A 17,144-nucleotide genomic window follows, 5' to 3' on the forward strand; every position below is an offset into this window, starting at 1 on the left:
ACCACTGTCCTAGAGCGATGGCCCAGCATTTAGGAGCATCTGAGGTTCTTCAGAGGGGCCAGGCTCCATTCCCAGAACACATGCAGTGGTTCACAACCACCTGTAACTCCAGTTTCCGGGGATCTGATGCCCTCTTCGGGCCTCTGTGAACACTACATGCACATGGCACACATACGTACACATAAAGTATAAATTAATGAATTAATTAATATAAAAAACAGTCCAGGAGTTACATTGAAAAAAAAACCCAACATGAGATTAATTTGAATAAAGCCCATCTAAAACATTTTAACATGAAATCAACAGAAAATACCAATGAGATAGTTTACATCTGTCCACCCTAAAATGCTAACCACTGCTGAGAATTTCATATCCTTAACAGCCCGTAGCAAATCTGGCCAGCTGCTTCAAGGCTCACTAGCAAATGCAGCGAGTAGCTGCTGTGACCGCCCGTGGGATGTGTGTTAAGAATTCAGGCGAGGCCACAGGCTCTTGTTCTTCCTGTCCAGACAGCATCTGCTCTCCAGAAGACTCCCCTGGGCCTTTGGCCAAGCTCTCTATGCTGGCAGTACTGGGGAGGGATGTGCCCACGATGAGAGATGATGAATGACGGGCCCGCTCCACCTCTGACTGTGTGATGCACTTCCAACCCAGGGCTCTCCGTGTCCCTCCTCATTTTCTCTTTTGGGGGAGGGAGTGGCAGTGTGAGAGTCAGGAGAGCCCTTGCACCCGGGCTTTCACCTGCCTCTTTCCAAGCCTAGGTGCCCTCTCTGAGGAGCAGGACCCACCTCCTCGAAGATCCGCAGATGCGGCTAGGTAGGCGAAATTGTCCAGGCTGATGACGTCGATGATGGGGCTCACCACACGGGTGTGGTCCTAGGAGAGGAAGATGAGGAGGTGTGAGATGATGAGGGACTTCTGCACACAGAGGCCCAGCTGCCTGACCTCTGGAACAGATCACCACACACACCCAGCTCCAGGCACAGCACTGCTCTCCCGGCCTCTTCCTCTTGCATGACTCTGAGCCCTTTTGGGATGCCACCCCCTCTGCGATGCTTTCCCTGGCTGCAGGAGTCTTCCTCTCACCGTCGTGGTCTAGATGGGACAGCAACTTAGCTGCTGCTCTTGCTGGCTCTTCTGCTGCCGTTTGGGCCGTTCTGGTCACTGTTATTCAGCTCTCTACCTTCTGGAGTTGAGTCTCCCCAATGGGCACCGACAGCATAGGGCCAGGGACTTTATAGTTCCACTTTAAAGTCAGTCACCTCCCAGAACACAAATCCAATTTCAAAACATCCGTGTATAATACAAAACTCTCTGATTTCTTGAGTGGGGGTAAATCATGCTGTACACCCTAGGGAAAACCTAATCCCACTTGGTAGGCCCTTTCAACACTCCATTGAGGGGCACAGATTAGAGTCCCCCTCCCCCTCTGCTTTCAACTCTAATTCCCTCTTATCCAAACCAGATGTGGTAATACACAGTCATTTACTCCAGCACTCAGAAGGCTGCAGCGGAAGAATTGTGTGTTCAAGGCCAGCCTGGGATACCCAGTGAGACAACAATAACAAAACTACTTTTAAAAAATTCTCTTCCAGAGACTGGAGAGGTGGCTCAGTGGCTGCTCTTCCAGAGGATCTGGGTTCAATACCCAGCACCCACAGGGCAGCTCACAACTGTCTAACTTCAGTTCATAGGATCAGACACCGTCACACAGACATACATGCAGGCAAAACACCAACCAATTCTCATAAAATAAAAATAAATAAGCTTAAAATTTTCTCTTTACATATACTTTGCCTACATACCTATCCACCTATTTCTGTGCATGTACCAAAAACTTGCTGGAGTTTGTTTTCTCAGGAATCAAACTCAGGTCCTCAGGCTTGAGGGCAAGCACCTTTACTCACTGGCTCCCAAGCCCCTCTGTACATAATTAAGTCCCTCAATTGGCACATGGCTCAGATAGTCAAAGCCAGGATAGTGGCTGACCAGGGAGGCGGCCTGTAGCTTGTCTGTGGTCCCCACGGAACTAGCGTCTCCCTGTTCACACTTTTTGCTGAGATAGAATTAATACACACATAGGATATTTCATATTTAAAAGTACAATTCGGAGGACTTCTATGTTCACACAGTAGACTAACTATCACCATCTAATTCTAGAACACCTTATCATACACACAGACACACACACACACACACACACAAATAGACTAATCTACTTTCTATTTCTATGAATTTTCTAACTTATGGACCTGCCCTACAGATGGGATCATATGATATATGGCCTTCTTGACTACCTTTCTTTCATCTCCCAGGCTTTCAAAGAATACACACATTGTAACACATATCAGTACTTTATTTTCCTGACTGGATAATATTCTACTATATGGATATACCACAGCCTTTTGGCTGTTTTAGCAATGAACATGTGTATAGTCTTTGTGTGGTCATAATTTTTATTTTTTTTCCCTCCAGGTTTAATTCGAGCAGGGGAACTTCTGGGGTCACATGGGTAATTCTACTTAAACTTTTAGGAACTCGTCATCCAGGCTGTCCTCTCAACTTTCTGCATTATTTTACATTCCCACCAGCACTGTGTGAGGACTCCTATGTATGCACACCCTGCCAGCACTTGTTCCTGTCTTGTTAATCACGGCCGTTCCTGTAGGTATGAAGAGCTACCACAGCACTTGCCGAGCGATGAACTGAAGAGTAACTTTTCAAGGGGTGTGAGGTGTAATGCTCATTCGAATCCTTTGCTTGTGTTAAAAATCGGGCTGCTTTTCTTCTTGTTCTTTGCCCCCCTTTCTCCTCTTTTCCCTCTTCTTCCTTCTCCCTCTTCTTCGCTTCTTCCTCTTCCAGCTTGGTCTAGACTCATGATCCTCCTGCCTCGGCTTGGCACGTGTTGGGATTATAGGCACACCCACCACACCCACCACACCCACCACACCCACCACACCCACCACACCCACCACACCCACCACACCCAGCCAGGGCTATCAGCCTGGTTCTTTCTGCCATTCCATCCTGATGAAATGCAGACACATGGCAGGAGCCTCCAGCTCCCTCTTCTTTCTTGAACTCCGGTCTGCCCTGCTTCCAACTGGCTAAACAGCCTGACCGCAAACTCCCCCAGCCCAGGACCCTGTCTTTCTAGGGGACGAGGGGCACCCACCACAGTGTGAGCTTCTTGGCTCACCAAACTTCCGTGCAATGCGATTCTCACACTCTTAGGGGGTACACATGTGACAATCAGCCCCGCTTCTGGATGAGGCAGCTGGGTGGGTGGCTCTCTCGGGGGAAGCAGCCCCTGAGGCCTCCTCAGATAGTGAGGGCTGGGAGAGCAAGGGCATCTCTGGAAGAGCTGGAAGGGGTCCAGCTCCCACAGACAGTTCTCACCTCCATCACCCGCTGCAGCATGGGCTGCAGCCACTCCTCGTTCACCTCGCAGTGACTGTCTAGGAAGGTGAGAACCGCGGCTCCTGCCACATCTGCCCCGCGAACCCGGGAGCGGATCAGTCCTGCAAAAGGAAAGGAAAGGGCTGAGCCAAAAGCCTACCGGTGTCCCCCAAAGCCCCGGGGTCCTCGCTGCTTCGGGGGCTGAGGTTCTGAGCTTCTGCAGCTGGCCTCTTCGCTGTGCCTCCACTGCTCTCCACCCCCACCTCCCCGGTCACCCAGGGTCATTCATTCCTCAAGTGCCCTAGAAGGTCTAGACACAGATGGGCGGGCAAGCTGAGTGAGTGGGGCTGTAGTTTGGTACTGACAGACCAGGTGACAAAGCCTATCCCCTTGAGAGCCTTTGTGGTTCCCTCCAGCTGCACAACCAGATGTGACAGGGAGAGAGAGAGTCTTCACTGAACAGGGCTCCAGTTTGCATGCAAGCCCTTCACTCACTTCGAGAACGTTGTTGAACTCGGAGCCTCCCTCAGTTTCCTCCCCCACCTCTTGCCTTCCTTCCTTGCCCCCTCTTCCTCTCTTTTCTTTCTTTGGTCCTGGGGATCAGACACAGGGTCTTGTGCATGCCAGATCAACACTCTCCCACTGAGCTACAAACCCACCGTAACCCAGCCTGTCACAACAAACAGCAGAACCAGGAGAGAGCCTGGCACCAGAGAACACGGTGCATTAGGTTTTATCTCTCCTACTCCATCCCCTGATGGTTTCACTAACTGCTTACTAACTGGCTTTGCTGTCGGCCCTTCTGCTGAGGACTTGTGGGGAGGGGAGGGGGGTCAGGATAGTAGAAGCCCAGCTAGTTCTGCCCTGGCAGAGTAATCACCCATGTCCTGAGCTACAGAGAGTGAAGGGCCTCATGCTGACACTTCTGGAGAGACTTCCCTGGCCACACCTTTGCTCATCACTCTGCCTGTAACTAGGTGTCCATCAGTCCAAAGGGCCTATGTCCCACCTTTCTACTTAAAGGTATGGGGAAAACACCAGCCCACACATTTTCATTCACTGTTGGCAAAACCCCAAGACAACCTATTCCCAAGCCTGATAATCCCTATTTTCCAGTGGCTGGAGAGACATTTCTCTTGGGCCTCTTCTTTGACAGTTGGAAGATTTCACTCCCCAATATGGCTCCTAGGCTTAGATGGCCGTTCTTCTGTACTATCTAGCCTGCATTTCCCTCACTCTAAAACCTTCTGTGGCTCCCTGCTATCTGCCTTGTCAAGTCTAAGAGTGTTCTTCTGGCTTTTCAAGGTCTGCTTTCATCTCCACCCACTGTCTACGGTCCCCGCTGACCAGGCCTGGGTTCTCACAGGAAGGGGGAATGCACAGAGGGACTAAGACTGGCCCTTGAGTACGTCTCCCAGGCTGAAGCCCTGGCTCCTCTACTCTCTACCTTTGACAAATCATGCTATCTCAGCTCTCCGTGGACAGAACGGGAGCAACGGCCATCATGACTAAGTTTGAGAATGTCAGCCAAGCCAATGCCTGCCATGGCCCTGCAGGGAAGAGGGACGGCTGGCACAAACTGCACCTGTCAGCTCCTGCCCTTGACTGGTTTTCTCAGGGACTTGTACCAAAAGCCTCTTGTTCATCCTTATAGCAACCTTGTAAAGCCAAAGAATGCCAGTACTGTCCCATTTCTCAGAAGAGACAACCAACGCAGCCAGGCAACATTTACATCAACACAGTACCCAGTAGACGTGGGGAGATGAGAAGACCGCCATGACACAGACCCGGGATGGGAAGCCACATCCAGAACTCACCTTCCCGCCTGTCATTGCGAAGGCACTTGACCTTGGGGATCCTAGTCAGAAGCAAACAGTCTTCAGCTGAGGGCAAAGGGAGTAAGGCAAGCTCATTTAGATGTGGGCATCAGATCATACTGACTGTCATGGCTGAAGGATAGCCCTGTTCCTACTACTCGGCCTGTGAGGAACACCACTGCCTATGAGCCATTTCTAGCCCAGTAGGCACCAGAGAGCACCTGCCATATTTAAGGGATTCTTCTTCCTATGGAAGGTGTAACTATGAAGGATGATGTGGATACTGCTTCAGGTGTGTGGGGTGGGGTGGGGGTGTCTGTCTGTCTGTATATCCATGTGTCTGTGTCTGTCTGTGTCTGTGTGTGTGTTTGTATGTGTCTGTGTATCTCTCTGTGTGTATGTATGTGTTTATATCTGTGTATCTGTGTGTGCCTGTGTGTATGTCTGTGTGTGTCTCTGTATCTCTGTATCTGTGTGTGTATGTCTCTGTGTGTCTGTGCAAGTGCGCTTGCCCAGGTATGTAGGCATGGAGGCCAGAGGTCAACCTCAGATATCTTCCTCTTTGTTCTTGACCTCTTAGCCTTATTTTCTGAGGCAGGCTCTCTCACTGAACTTGGAGCTCAGTTTTGTAGACTGCCTGGATAGTGAGGCACTCAACACTCTCCCATCTCACTCCCTTGAGCACTGGGTGACAGAGGCACGCTGTGGCACATGGCCTTTGACATGGGCGCTGCCTATCTAAACTCAGATCCTCATGATTGTGTAGCAAGCACTGTGTCTACTGAGGTTTCTCCCCGCCCCTTGTTTCAGTTTTTGTTGTTGTTGTTTTAATGTCCTATCATGAGTGTATCATTTAAACAATCCACTCTTTCCCTTTGTTGGGTGCCAGGATGAGGAAGCATTCTAGAAAAGGCCACAGATTCCCTTCTTGACAAAGGACAGTGTGTGACAACCAGGATGGCTGCAGAGAGCTCATCTCAGCATTTCAGGGAACGGGTAGGGTGGGGCGTGGAGGAGCACACCAAAGAAAGGTGAATACTTACGATCTGAACTGAAGTCATCCACTAAAATGATCTCCTGGATCAAGCTGGCAGGAGTTCTGTTCAGAACACTGGAGCGGCAGTGGAAACAGAACAGTGGAGTCAGCCTCTCTTACACATCCCTGTAAGTGCCTCTCCTATCAAGGAGACGCCTGCTGGCCCCCCATGGTTGGGAGGGGTGCCTGTCTTTCTCTGGGAAAGGATATCCAAGCCTCATCTCTCCAAGAAATACCACTGAGCTCTCCTTTCCGAGTCCCATTTTCATCTAAGTATATTGGGGAGGTGATGTGAGCGCAGGTCAAACTTGCCCACTAGCCCACACTTAGACTGAGAGCAGAAAGGCATGTCTATCTGATTCTGTAGCAGGCACCTGATGTGTTGATACCCACCTTTCTAAGGCCTCATGTCCATCACTGCCTCCCTCTCCCAGGAGGCTGCTACATGTCTACCCTTGTTTGGCCTTGGTTGTGGTTGACTTCTGGGGTCTCTCACAACACTCACCAGGCCTAGCTTCTCGGGAGGACAGGACTTGCCCTCCCCACGCTCACTGGTTTCCCTGAAGTCTGCACAGCGTCCCTAGCAACAGGGTACTATATAGTCAGAAACTCCACGGGCCACCTGAGACCTCATGGGGCAGAGCCACGGAGATGACAGCCCACGGGTGTAAGGGACTTACCTCTTCACTGTACGCAGGAGTGTGGAGCGAGCCTCGTTGTGGAAGGTGATGATGACACTGGTGGCTGGCAGGTCCAAGGAATAGGACAAGGATGGGCAACTGAGAAGAGGACAGGGAGTCAGAGGCGAGCGGTGGCGGCATGCTTAGGCAGTTCGGACCTTTCCTATATCCACTCTGCTGTGTGCTGGGACAGCTCTGCAAGGCGGAGAAAGATACAGCCCGCCTCCCACAACGCAATGCTCCATCCCACAGGGACCCAGCACCCACATCCAGGAAGGAAGTAGCAGATATCTCTCCAAGTCTGGGGGTATGGCCGGGCGTTGGTGGCGCACGCCTTTAATCCCAGCACTCGGGAGGCAGAGGCAGGTGGATCTCTGTGAGTTCGAGGCCAGACTGGTCTTGGAAGCTGTCCTGGAACTCCATGGGGGTTTCTTTGCCAAAGGCCTAAAGTACCAGGGCGAGCATGCATTGCCTTTTGGGAAGGGATCAGGTCTATATTACGCCCTAGGATACAGCCAGGAGCCAAACAGCAATGCTGCTGGGGGGGAGGCTAGTGGGACAAGGTGGCTGGGGGAGAGAAAAACACCTTCTTTTTGCCTTCTCACACCCTGATGCTTTTTCCTTCCTGTCTTCCAGCTCCGGTAGGATCTGGCCAGAAATTCCTCCCACTCTGTCTGCAGGATGGGAGTAGAGGGACTTCCCTCCCCTCTCCATAGCACAAACAGTCCTGCAGGGGTGAGCCTGCAGGATAGCAGCTTCCCAGAGGACACCAAGGGCCTGCCACTCTGCTCCCTCTACAGCAGCCCGGGGCTCCCCCACCTACAGTACCTATCTTTGGCCCCCTGTCTCCCGTTCCTCAGCAAGGGGAATTTAAAATCTTCATTCCTGTCGGCCTTCCTCCCTATTGCTTCTGTGAATGTATTCATTCCGGGTTCCAGACCACTGGAAGGCAGCCGCCTCCGCTGGTTTTCCTAAGTGATGTTCTTTATTACAATCGCTCTGTACAACCCCAGCAATGACTGTTTTTTCATTACAGCCTTAGCTCCACTGACAGTTGCTCAGTCTGAATTCCCAGGCTAACATCCTGCCCTGCAGAGAGGCCGGGTCAGACAGGCAGGGAGTCCCACTGGCGGAGTGAGACCTCAGGGAACAATCCTGAGGAACTTCAAAACATCTCTCCAAGAGGCTGTGGGAGAGGGGCCCTCTCTGCCCCCGGAAGCCAGGCTGTGCCTGAGTGCCTGCTCCCAAAGGGGCAGGGGTCTGGGAGCTGACCTGAGCTCGGCTAGCTGAAAAGCAGCCTCTTCCTGGTGCCTAGCCTTGGAACACAGACCTGGGTCCCAGTTCTGCCCTTGTCCCCAGCCACCGTATGTCTAAGGAGAGAAACTAGATAACAACGTCTTTCTCTCCTTGAAGGAGGCAACCTCCCACACTTCTGGAGGACAGACTTGAACTTCCCACACACTCACATTCCTTTTGGAATTTAGATGATGGATAGAGCTACCCAATTCCCAGGAGCCGGGGAGGCTGTCCCATGTCTATGTTTGCGGAGGTTTTCCCGTGATCCTAACACGCCAGTCTTCTGTAGTTTCCCACTCTTTGTTTCCCTTGACAATAGCATCCTAGACAGAGGCCAGCACCAGGAGCTAGCTAGCCTGCAGCACAGAGTCCGGCAGAGGCTGCGGCCGGGGGAGGCAGGGTTTGCACCAGCACACTGGCTCCACCAGGCCAGCACCGCCTTAGCTTCCTCTCCACAGGTGCGCACACATCCTCCACCTCAGCCCTCTGTGAGGCGCACATGGCACCTCATCAGCCCGCCACTGCCTGGATGTGAATTCTGCCTTTGAGCTTCTCGGTGAACAGTGACTGGGGAGGTCAAGGTGGGCTGAGGTGGGCTGAGATGGTCCAAGCCAAGCCCTCGGTTTACATGGGTTCCCCAAAGACCTCAGGACTAGGTTAGCCAGCCATCTCTCGGGCTGTCCACCAAAGGCCTTGAAGGGCAGCACACAAGCCTATCATCGCCTCAGTGGGGAAAGGGGACGTTGCCCCCAGGCTGACTGACAAAGGAGTTACAAACAGTAGAGAAGCCATGAGAGCTGAGGCTGAGAGAGCAGTTCAAGAGTTCAGGGCTAGCCTGGGGTACATACAGTGAGTTCCAGGCCAGCCTGTGCTACAGGGGAAAACACTGCCTTACACCCCATCATCCCGCCATGCACACACACAGTAAGGAAAGGAAAGGAAGGAGAAAAGGACACAGGAGCATTACATGCTAACCGATGGGTAAACGAGGCCAGGCAGGAGAGACAGGGCGTCTGCAGAAGGTGCTGGCAGGGAACGGGACAGCGAGGCAACACATACTCTAGACAGGATTACATGGGGTTGGTGGCTGCCTTACCAGGGCCTGGTCAGTGAGCTGGGGAATGGGGGGAGCCTCACTGACCCTGGTCGAGGACCTTGTCCACCTCCCACAGAAGAATAAGGAACAAGAACAGGCTGTGTTTAAGGAGCTGCTGGGGGTGAGGGCAGCCAGGAGAGATGGGGCAGCCATAGCCTTTCACCCTTCAAAGGGGCGGGGCTGGAGACCCCACTTCAGCTGTGCAGCTCACCTCTTGGGACTTTCTTGAAGTTCCCTGGCAGACTATTCTTGCTGGGATGCCTGGCTGAGGGACCAAGGGGCCCTTCTCGCTCCAGCTGGGGTTTTCTTGACCTTCCCATTGAAACACAGAGGGTGGGAGAGTGCTGAGGGGGAGGTCAGAGCATGAGGGTGTCTTCCTTATTTGTAAAGTACACATGATTTGCATATGTGCACGTTCACACACAAGACACACGAATAAAATACACGTTTAAAGAAACAACAATAAAACACACACAACGAATAAAACCCAAGACAACAACGCTGGTCTTTCCTCAGCTCTCCCTTCCTGTCCACACAATGGACGCCATACCTGTAATGGCGGGTGTCCCGGATGGGTCTGTCTGGGCTCAGTTTGTCACTCTCCAGCTGGTTGAAGGCATGTTGTCGGTAGGGGTCCTCTCCAGGCTTCAGCTGCTTGGCTGACAGGTATGCCTTCTCATCGAAGCCTTTGGAGGGTGTTCCTGTCACCTGAGACAAAGGTCAGCATCAGAGAGGGCCCAGGCAGGCGGGTTCCACTGGCAGCCAACGGGGAAAGGTCTGGTGAGTACAGGCCAGGACCAGGCCAGCTTGGCCCTCTCATCCCTACCCCGCCCCTCTTAGAGAACTACTAAATTATACATCTGGAATCAGACTCGCTGTTACTTATTTCTGGAAGGGGTGCACTTGTCACTGTGCATGTGTGGAGGCCAGAAGATGATGCTGGGTGTCTTTTGAGCCACTGAATCTGAAACTCACCGTTTTGGCTATACCGGATGGTCAGCGAGCTTCAGCTTGTCTCCCTACAGCTTACAGGCATGCACCACTACTACACCAGCTTCCTTTTTTATTCTCTTTTCTCACTTTCTTCTTCTTTTTTTTTTTTAAACTCAAGTTCTGGAGATCTGATTTAAGGTCGTCAAGCTTTGTGTGCAGGTGTGTTATTAGCTGAACTATCTCTCTAGCACCCAAACCGGCCTAATTCTAAAATCAATGCTGGATATGAAGAGGGTGTTTCCCAGATAAAAATCGGTTCCCTGTGATGGGGGATGTCCTTCTGTATATATGTTCCTCTTATTGGTTGATGAATAAAACATGGTTTGGCCAGAGAGTCAGGAAAAATAGGTGGGACTAGGAGAGGAGGAGAATTCTGGGAAAGGTAGGCAGAGAGAGCCCGCCAAAAAACAGTCACCATGTAGACCACAAAGGAGTAGCAGGTCTGGGTGTTCTCCAGTAAGCTAAGACCATGTAGAAATAAACAGATTAGTAGTTATGGGTTAAAAATTAAGAGAGAGCTAGCCAATAAGAATCCCCAGCCATCAGCCAGCAGATTCATAATTAATATAGCATCTCTGTGTGCTCATTTGGGGCAAGGCGGCTGTGGGACCAGGTGGGAAAAAAATCCAGTAACACCCCTGGGGTGAGGTGTTTTAGGGAGACTAGAAACCGGAGAGGACACGCTGCAGATGGACTGTCTCCTAAGAATGCACTTGAGCCTGGCTCGGAGTGAGGCACACACAGGCCGCCTGTGGGTAACAGCCAGGGCCTTATCCTGCTGCAGAGGGTTCCCACTCACACCTAGCAAGCCATCACACGCTAATGCCCCAAGCCAGCAGGACCAAATATTTCAACACAGTGCTGGAGCTTCTTTGGGACTTCTGCTTGCTGCTTCGGTGGCCCCATGTCCCATGATGCCACTGGGCCACTGGTCTAAGTGATAGAGAAAGAGGGACAACTGATGAACCAGCCTCACACTCCTTAGCCACACCCTACCCTGTGCACCAGAGTCCCTAGATACAGGGGAAGACACGTCAGAGACGAACGAATGGATACGTGCATCGTGACATCTCATTATTTGAACCAGACTGCACGCAGGCCAGATGTTTCCAGGAGGGCTACGACACACTATCAACTGTGACTGCCTCCCAGTTCCAAATCTGCCCAACCAACAGCCCTGGGTTGATGGAGGGAACAGAAAAGAAGGCAAGAACTGTCCACTCATAGAGCCAAAGAATGAGGACTCTACCACATGTGTCATCTGATGGGGGAAGTCCTGTACATTTGTTAATAAAGCACTGTTGGCCAATAGGAATCTAGATGGGTGGGACTAGGAGTCCAGGAGGATTCTGGGAAGGAGAAACACAAGAGAGTCAACATGTAACACCATGGGGGTAGGAAGCCTGGAACTATTCTCCGGTAAGAGACATACTTAGATTAACAATTATGGGGTAATTACTTAAGTCAGAGCTAGCCAGTAAGAAACAAGCAAGGCCAACAGCTTCATAATTAATACAGCGTCCTGTGTGTTTATTTGGGGACTACAATGTGGCAGAGCCCAGGCGACTGGCGGGTGATAAACCAAAGCGGCTAGCAAAGAAAAAGCTTCTCTTAACAGTTATCCTATTTTTTTTAAACATAATTCTTTATTGATTCTCTGGGAATTTTACATCATGCACCCCAATTTTACATCATGCACCCCAATCCTGCTCATCTCCTGGTTCCTCCATAATCTACCCCTCACCCCTGCAGCATGCCCCCCAATTAATTAAAAACAAACAAACAAAATGACCTCATTCTTCCATCTTTTTAACACCTTCTCATTTGTCCTTAGTGGTGTCAGGAGCTGCGGTGTGTCACACAGTATACGCTTTTGGTCCAGTCAGCCCCACCCATAAAATGTTCATTGCAATTAGTCATTGGTCTGGTCCTCTGGCTCACCAGCATCACTGGACCCTCACCAAAACTCCTCTCAGATACCCACTGCTGCCCTGAGTCATGGAGATCCCGTGGCTATTGCTCCACAAGACCAGCCCCTTCATATACTCCATAGATGCATCCCAGCTCCAACTATGACTCAGCTGTTAGGGTGGACCACCCAAGGCCCAGCATGTGGGTCAGTCTGGGTCACTGGGACTGTGCCCTCAGGTAAGGGGCAGAGCCAACTTAACTAGGCCTATGCCAGCTCTTCCACGCCTGTGGTGAGGGGTGGGGCCATCTCTTCAAACATGCCTCATTCTAAAAGGGTGGTCCCAGTATAGCAGTGGGACCTGTAGAAAGGGGGGACTATTGCGTAGAGTGACACTGAGGTGTTTCATCAACAGATAGAGCATCTATGTTCCCTCGACAGCTAGCTCCCAACCTTGAAAGAATGATAGAAGATCTGGAAGCCCCTAGCTCCCAAGCGCTGCCACTGCCATGCTCTCCAGTGGTCTCTTGTCCTAGAGGCCGTCCAGGGAGCCTAGGGTTCTGGGCAGATCCAGAAAGGAAAGTCTTGTTTCCTGCAGGCCTTGTCCCGAGCGGGGTTCAGCTGCTCGGGGTGTGTGTGCTCAGAGGCGACACAGCTGCAGCCATGGCCATGACACTCTAAGATTCTGAGTCAGCGCCATGCCAGGAAACGAACAGAAGTGGCAGGGCCCCTTGGGCTCAAAATCAAGTCAGTCAAGAAAAGAGGTAAAGAGGAGGGGGAGAGAGAGGGACAGGAGCGTCCCAGCTTGAGCCCCAAGTTGTTAGAAAAATCCACTCTCCCCAGCTCTGAGTGAGAATGGAAAGGCATTGGTGTTTGTCGTTCTCACCTGGGACACCGATGATGCTAATAGCGGCCCCTCCCTTCCCCCAGCTCTGCGTCAGGGGAATGGAAAGAAGCCGCTAGCTCATGGCCGAGGAGCTAAAATTAAAGAAAAACTGCAGAGGGAAGAGCTTTTCAAACTCCCAAAGGGAATGTATATCACCTCATTATCCTGAAAGTTGGCTGGGGGAAACAACCACACTTATTTATTCAGGACTTTCGGCCACTCTGTGGGCTTAGAAAACCTCTGCCCCTGACCTGGAGCTCATCCACTGCTCACTGGACACTAACTGGGAACCACGCGCCTGCCCGCACCCCTCCTAAGGGCGCAAGGCCTAAGGACCTCCTGGGCTTGTGTTTATGAATGTTTGAACCTGCCCATTCACTCACTCATTCACTCGTTCATTCCCCAGAGCGCTGCCATGTGCCCACAAGTGGGAAGGACACTTCTGAGACTGTTCCTTGTCAGCTGCCTTCCCAAGTCTACCCAAAGCCTCCTTCAGGCCCCAGAGAATGTTCTGGAAGAATGTCCAGGTAGGCTAAAGCCCTCTAGAGAGGACTCTCCCCAAACCCTCAAAACCAAGTTAGCCTCAGTGTGTTCTTGAGACAAGTCTCTGTATACAGCCCAGAGGTACTGTGTGGCCCAGTCCAACTCCACATGGACCAGGGTCTGGGAGGAGACCCTCTTCCTGAGGGACAGTTTGCAAAGAAGGAGGCCACCGGACACAGAGCCACTCCTTCCCTGAGGCCTCTGCTCTGCTTTCACACTGGCCCAGCAGTCTCTCGGGATGTAGCAGAAGCATCATCTGTCCCTGAACCAACCAGGGAGACGAGGTGGTAAAGCCATGCTCTCTGTAGGCTTCCCTTTATTTTTCCGCTAGATACCGCACCAGCCCTTCAACCTCTGCCGTTTAACTCCTAGCTCAGCAGCCCAGACCCTAACTCATTTCCCGGTGGCTCTCCGGCTCTTGCATCTACCTTTGATCTTGAAACATTTGAGCCTCTTCACGTTCTATGCCTTTAAAATTGCGTCTCCAGTAGTCCCCACTCTCTCCACACGCCACACGCTTCTCTGTGCTCCCTGTAGCAGAGGCAGGCACTTCCATCTCTGTCTGCCAGGCTACAAATCCAGGGTCACCTCGGTGCCACCCCCATGCTCTGTAGTCTAATTTAGACCTCTGCCTTGGATTTCCCAGTTGGTGCCCTACGGCTGTGCCTCTAGCACTGATACAGCAAGTACCGTGAGAGGCTGGGAATACAGAAATAGAAAGAGCTGTGGGGACGGCCCAGGGTGGCAAAGGGCTTGCTTTGCCAGCATAAGGACCCGAGTTCGAGCCACAGCACCTATGTAAAAAGCTGGGTGTGGAAGTGTGCCCTTGTACTCCCGGTGCTAAGGACGTGGAGACAGGAGGATCTTCACGGAACAGTCTAGTCTAATTGGAGAACCCCAGGCCAAGGAGAGACAATGGCTCAAAAGGAATTGTCCTCCAGCATTCACACACACATACACACATACATTTGCACATGCATCTTTCCCACGAGTACCCAAATATACATGACTAATAATAATTGTAAAAAGCTTTCAGCCAGTGAGTTAGCTGACAGGGAAAAGGTACTTGTCACCAAGCCTGACAATCTGGGTTCGATCCCTGGAACAGGTAGAGACGGAAGTAGAGAACAAACTCCACAAAGTTTTTCTCTAACTTCTACACGTGTGCTGTGGCATGCACTTACCCCAGAGTAATTAATAAAAAAAATGAACAAAAGGAAAGAAACACAGAGCAGGGCAGCCCCAGAAGAGGCACCCAGTAACCATCTGGTTCTTTTCTTGTTCGCCTCATGACAGGCATGGAGGGTCATGAGGAAGAAACTCCCACTCCAAGGATTTATAGCAGAGCCGCTGGCGACATGGTCACAGAACCTCACCCCACCGCAAGCCAGCTAGGCAGTGGCCACAGATGCCCATCTCCTCCCTCCTACAGGGGAATGCAGTGACTATCCATATTTCTGTCCACCTGGCTTATTAAGCACATCAGGGGTGAGGGGAAAATGCATCTTTTGGTCGCTGGCTGCAAGGCCACCGGGAGCTATCACCGGATGAGCCTGAAACTGCAGGCCCTGGGCATGGAACCTTTTCCAGAGCAGTTGTGGGTACTGTGCCATGTGGGGAACTCTTAGGTCAGACTGGGCAGTTGTCATGTGACACTGACTTTTGTGTTCTACTAAGGTGAGGCATCAGTGGATGGGCAGGGGCTCACGGGACCCCGCCCATAGCTGAGGAGCTATGAGCAGATGGCAGCTACTTAGGGAGGGAGGGAGGGAGGGAGGGTTGTTCTTCTTTGAGGATGTGACCATGTGTTACCCGAGTTCCAGCAGACAGCCCCACATACATGTACAGCACTAACTGGACTCTGGATTACATTTTTTAAAGGAGGACATAAAGTTGGGAGGGGGTGTTCTGGAGAGCCAGGGGGAGGCTAATAGGGTGGCAAGATCAAAATACATTAAACACATGTATGAAGTCCTCAAAAAATAAACAATACTATTTTCTTAAGTGTTGCACGCCCTTAGTCCTAGCACTCAGGAGGCAGAGACAGACCAGCCTCTGAGTTGGGGGCAAGCCTGGTCTACAGAACGAGTTCCAGGACAGCCAGGGCTCCAGGAAACCCTATCTTTGGGGGAAGGGCAGGGGAGTGTGCTGCTCATCTGTGAGCTCTCTTACATCTGGTACACAGTAGGCACTCAGCAGGTGCTCACTGAATAAAGGGATGAATAACTGAATAAAAATAAATATTTAAATGATCCCCCAATTTAATATAATCTTCCCAACACCCACATGACTGCTCACGACCCTCTGTAACTTCAGTTCCAGGGGATCCAATGTCCTCTTCCCGCCTCCACGGGCACCAGACATCTATGGCATACATGCAGGTAAAACCCTCATATACATGAAAGAAAAATTTCTCTTAAATTAGTATAATAAACCAGGGGAGAAACAATAGCAAACAAATGGGATTCTTTGACTCTACATAGCACAAAGAGGCGGGTGTCCTGTCTCTGGTGTCCTATCTTTGGTGTCCTGTCTTTGGTGTCCTGACTGGTGTCCTGTCTCTGGTGTCCTGTCTCTGGTGTCCTGTCTCTGGTGTCCTGTCTGTCACTGGACTCAGCCTCTCCCGATGAGCTCCCCCCCCAGCTCTGCTTCAGCAGCACAGGCACCCTCCTTTTCTTCCAGAAGGTTCTTCTCCCAGTCTGCAAAGCTTGCTCCTTGGCCTCCTGCAGGACTGTCACACCTCCTTCCCTCATGAGAGCCTCCATCTGCCCTATGTAAAACTGCAAGGCCAGCCACCCTGCCTTCCTTTTCCCACCACCTGGAATTCTGTGCGTATTTTATATCTCAATCTTCTTGGCCACTTCCTGCCGTAAGAGTACCAGCTTCGTCAAAGCAGGGATTGCCTGCTTTGTTAATGCTGGAACCTGAAGTCCACAGCGGTGCCCGAGCGATGACAGGCACTTTAAAACAATGGCTAAAGAACAATCCAGTGAGAATGATGATGGTCCCATCTCTCCAGGCCCTCACCATACGTTTGCACAAATACCACACTTTGGACAAGCAGGTAACGGGGTAGCTCTGATGGCTTTATGGTTTTCTTCCCCATTTTCCTGGCCAGGCTGTCACTCACTGCCCCTGTCCCAACACCCCAAGTATTCACACAGGAATGAGCACAGGACTTTGGATTAGGCCAATGTTATTACTTCACTCCTAGGGACACTAGTACATTGGTCATTGATTCAATCTAGACTAAACAGGGCCTTCCTTGAGACTTTCCTACATGATGAACTCTCTAGCATATTCATTCTCTCTTCCTCCTGCCCCCCCCCCCCGTTAGTTTGAATTGGCTGTCCTGTTCTAGTAACCAAAAGTTCATTGATGGTAGCCCTTCAGTCCTTTTGATGAGCAGAAAAACAATCTCTGAAAGGAAAACACACCAGAAAACCGCCCCCAAACCCAGCAAATGAGCCACTGATGTTGATGACACAG

At 51.3% G+C, this 17,144-nt stretch overlaps 1 protein-coding gene across 2 annotated transcripts in view; it reads right to left on the reverse strand.

The window, feature by feature from the left end:
- The window catches only part of Galnt16 (polypeptide N-acetylgalactosaminyltransferase 16), an 85,190-nt gene that overhangs the window by 22,962 nt on the left and 45,084 nt on the right, over nt 1-17,144 (reverse strand). For both annotated transcript variants that reach the window (XR_005876235.1, XM_040742826.1), the window contains 6 exons: nt 9,875-10,032; nt 6,933-7,031; nt 6,260-6,327; nt 5,217-5,282; nt 3,400-3,521; nt 789-876 (listed from right to left, as the gene is read on the reverse strand). Coding sequence is in view for 1 of the 2 variants with exons in the window: in XM_040742826.1 (XP_040598760.1) it covers nt 789-876; nt 3,400-3,521; nt 5,217-5,282; nt 6,260-6,327; nt 6,933-7,031; nt 9,875-10,032 (601 nt within the window). In the remaining variant the exon portion in view is untranslated. The remainder of the gene's footprint in view (nt 1-788; nt 877-3,399; nt 3,522-5,216; nt 5,283-6,259; nt 6,328-6,932; nt 7,032-9,874; nt 10,033-17,144) is intronic.

The sequence above is a fragment of the Mesocricetus auratus genome, unplaced genomic scaffold, assembly GCF_017639785.1.
Source record: "Mesocricetus auratus isolate SY011 unplaced genomic scaffold, BCM_Maur_2.0 Super-Scaffold_15014, whole genome shotgun sequence".
NCBI lineage: Eukaryota > Metazoa > Chordata > Mammalia > Rodentia > Cricetidae > Mesocricetus > Mesocricetus auratus.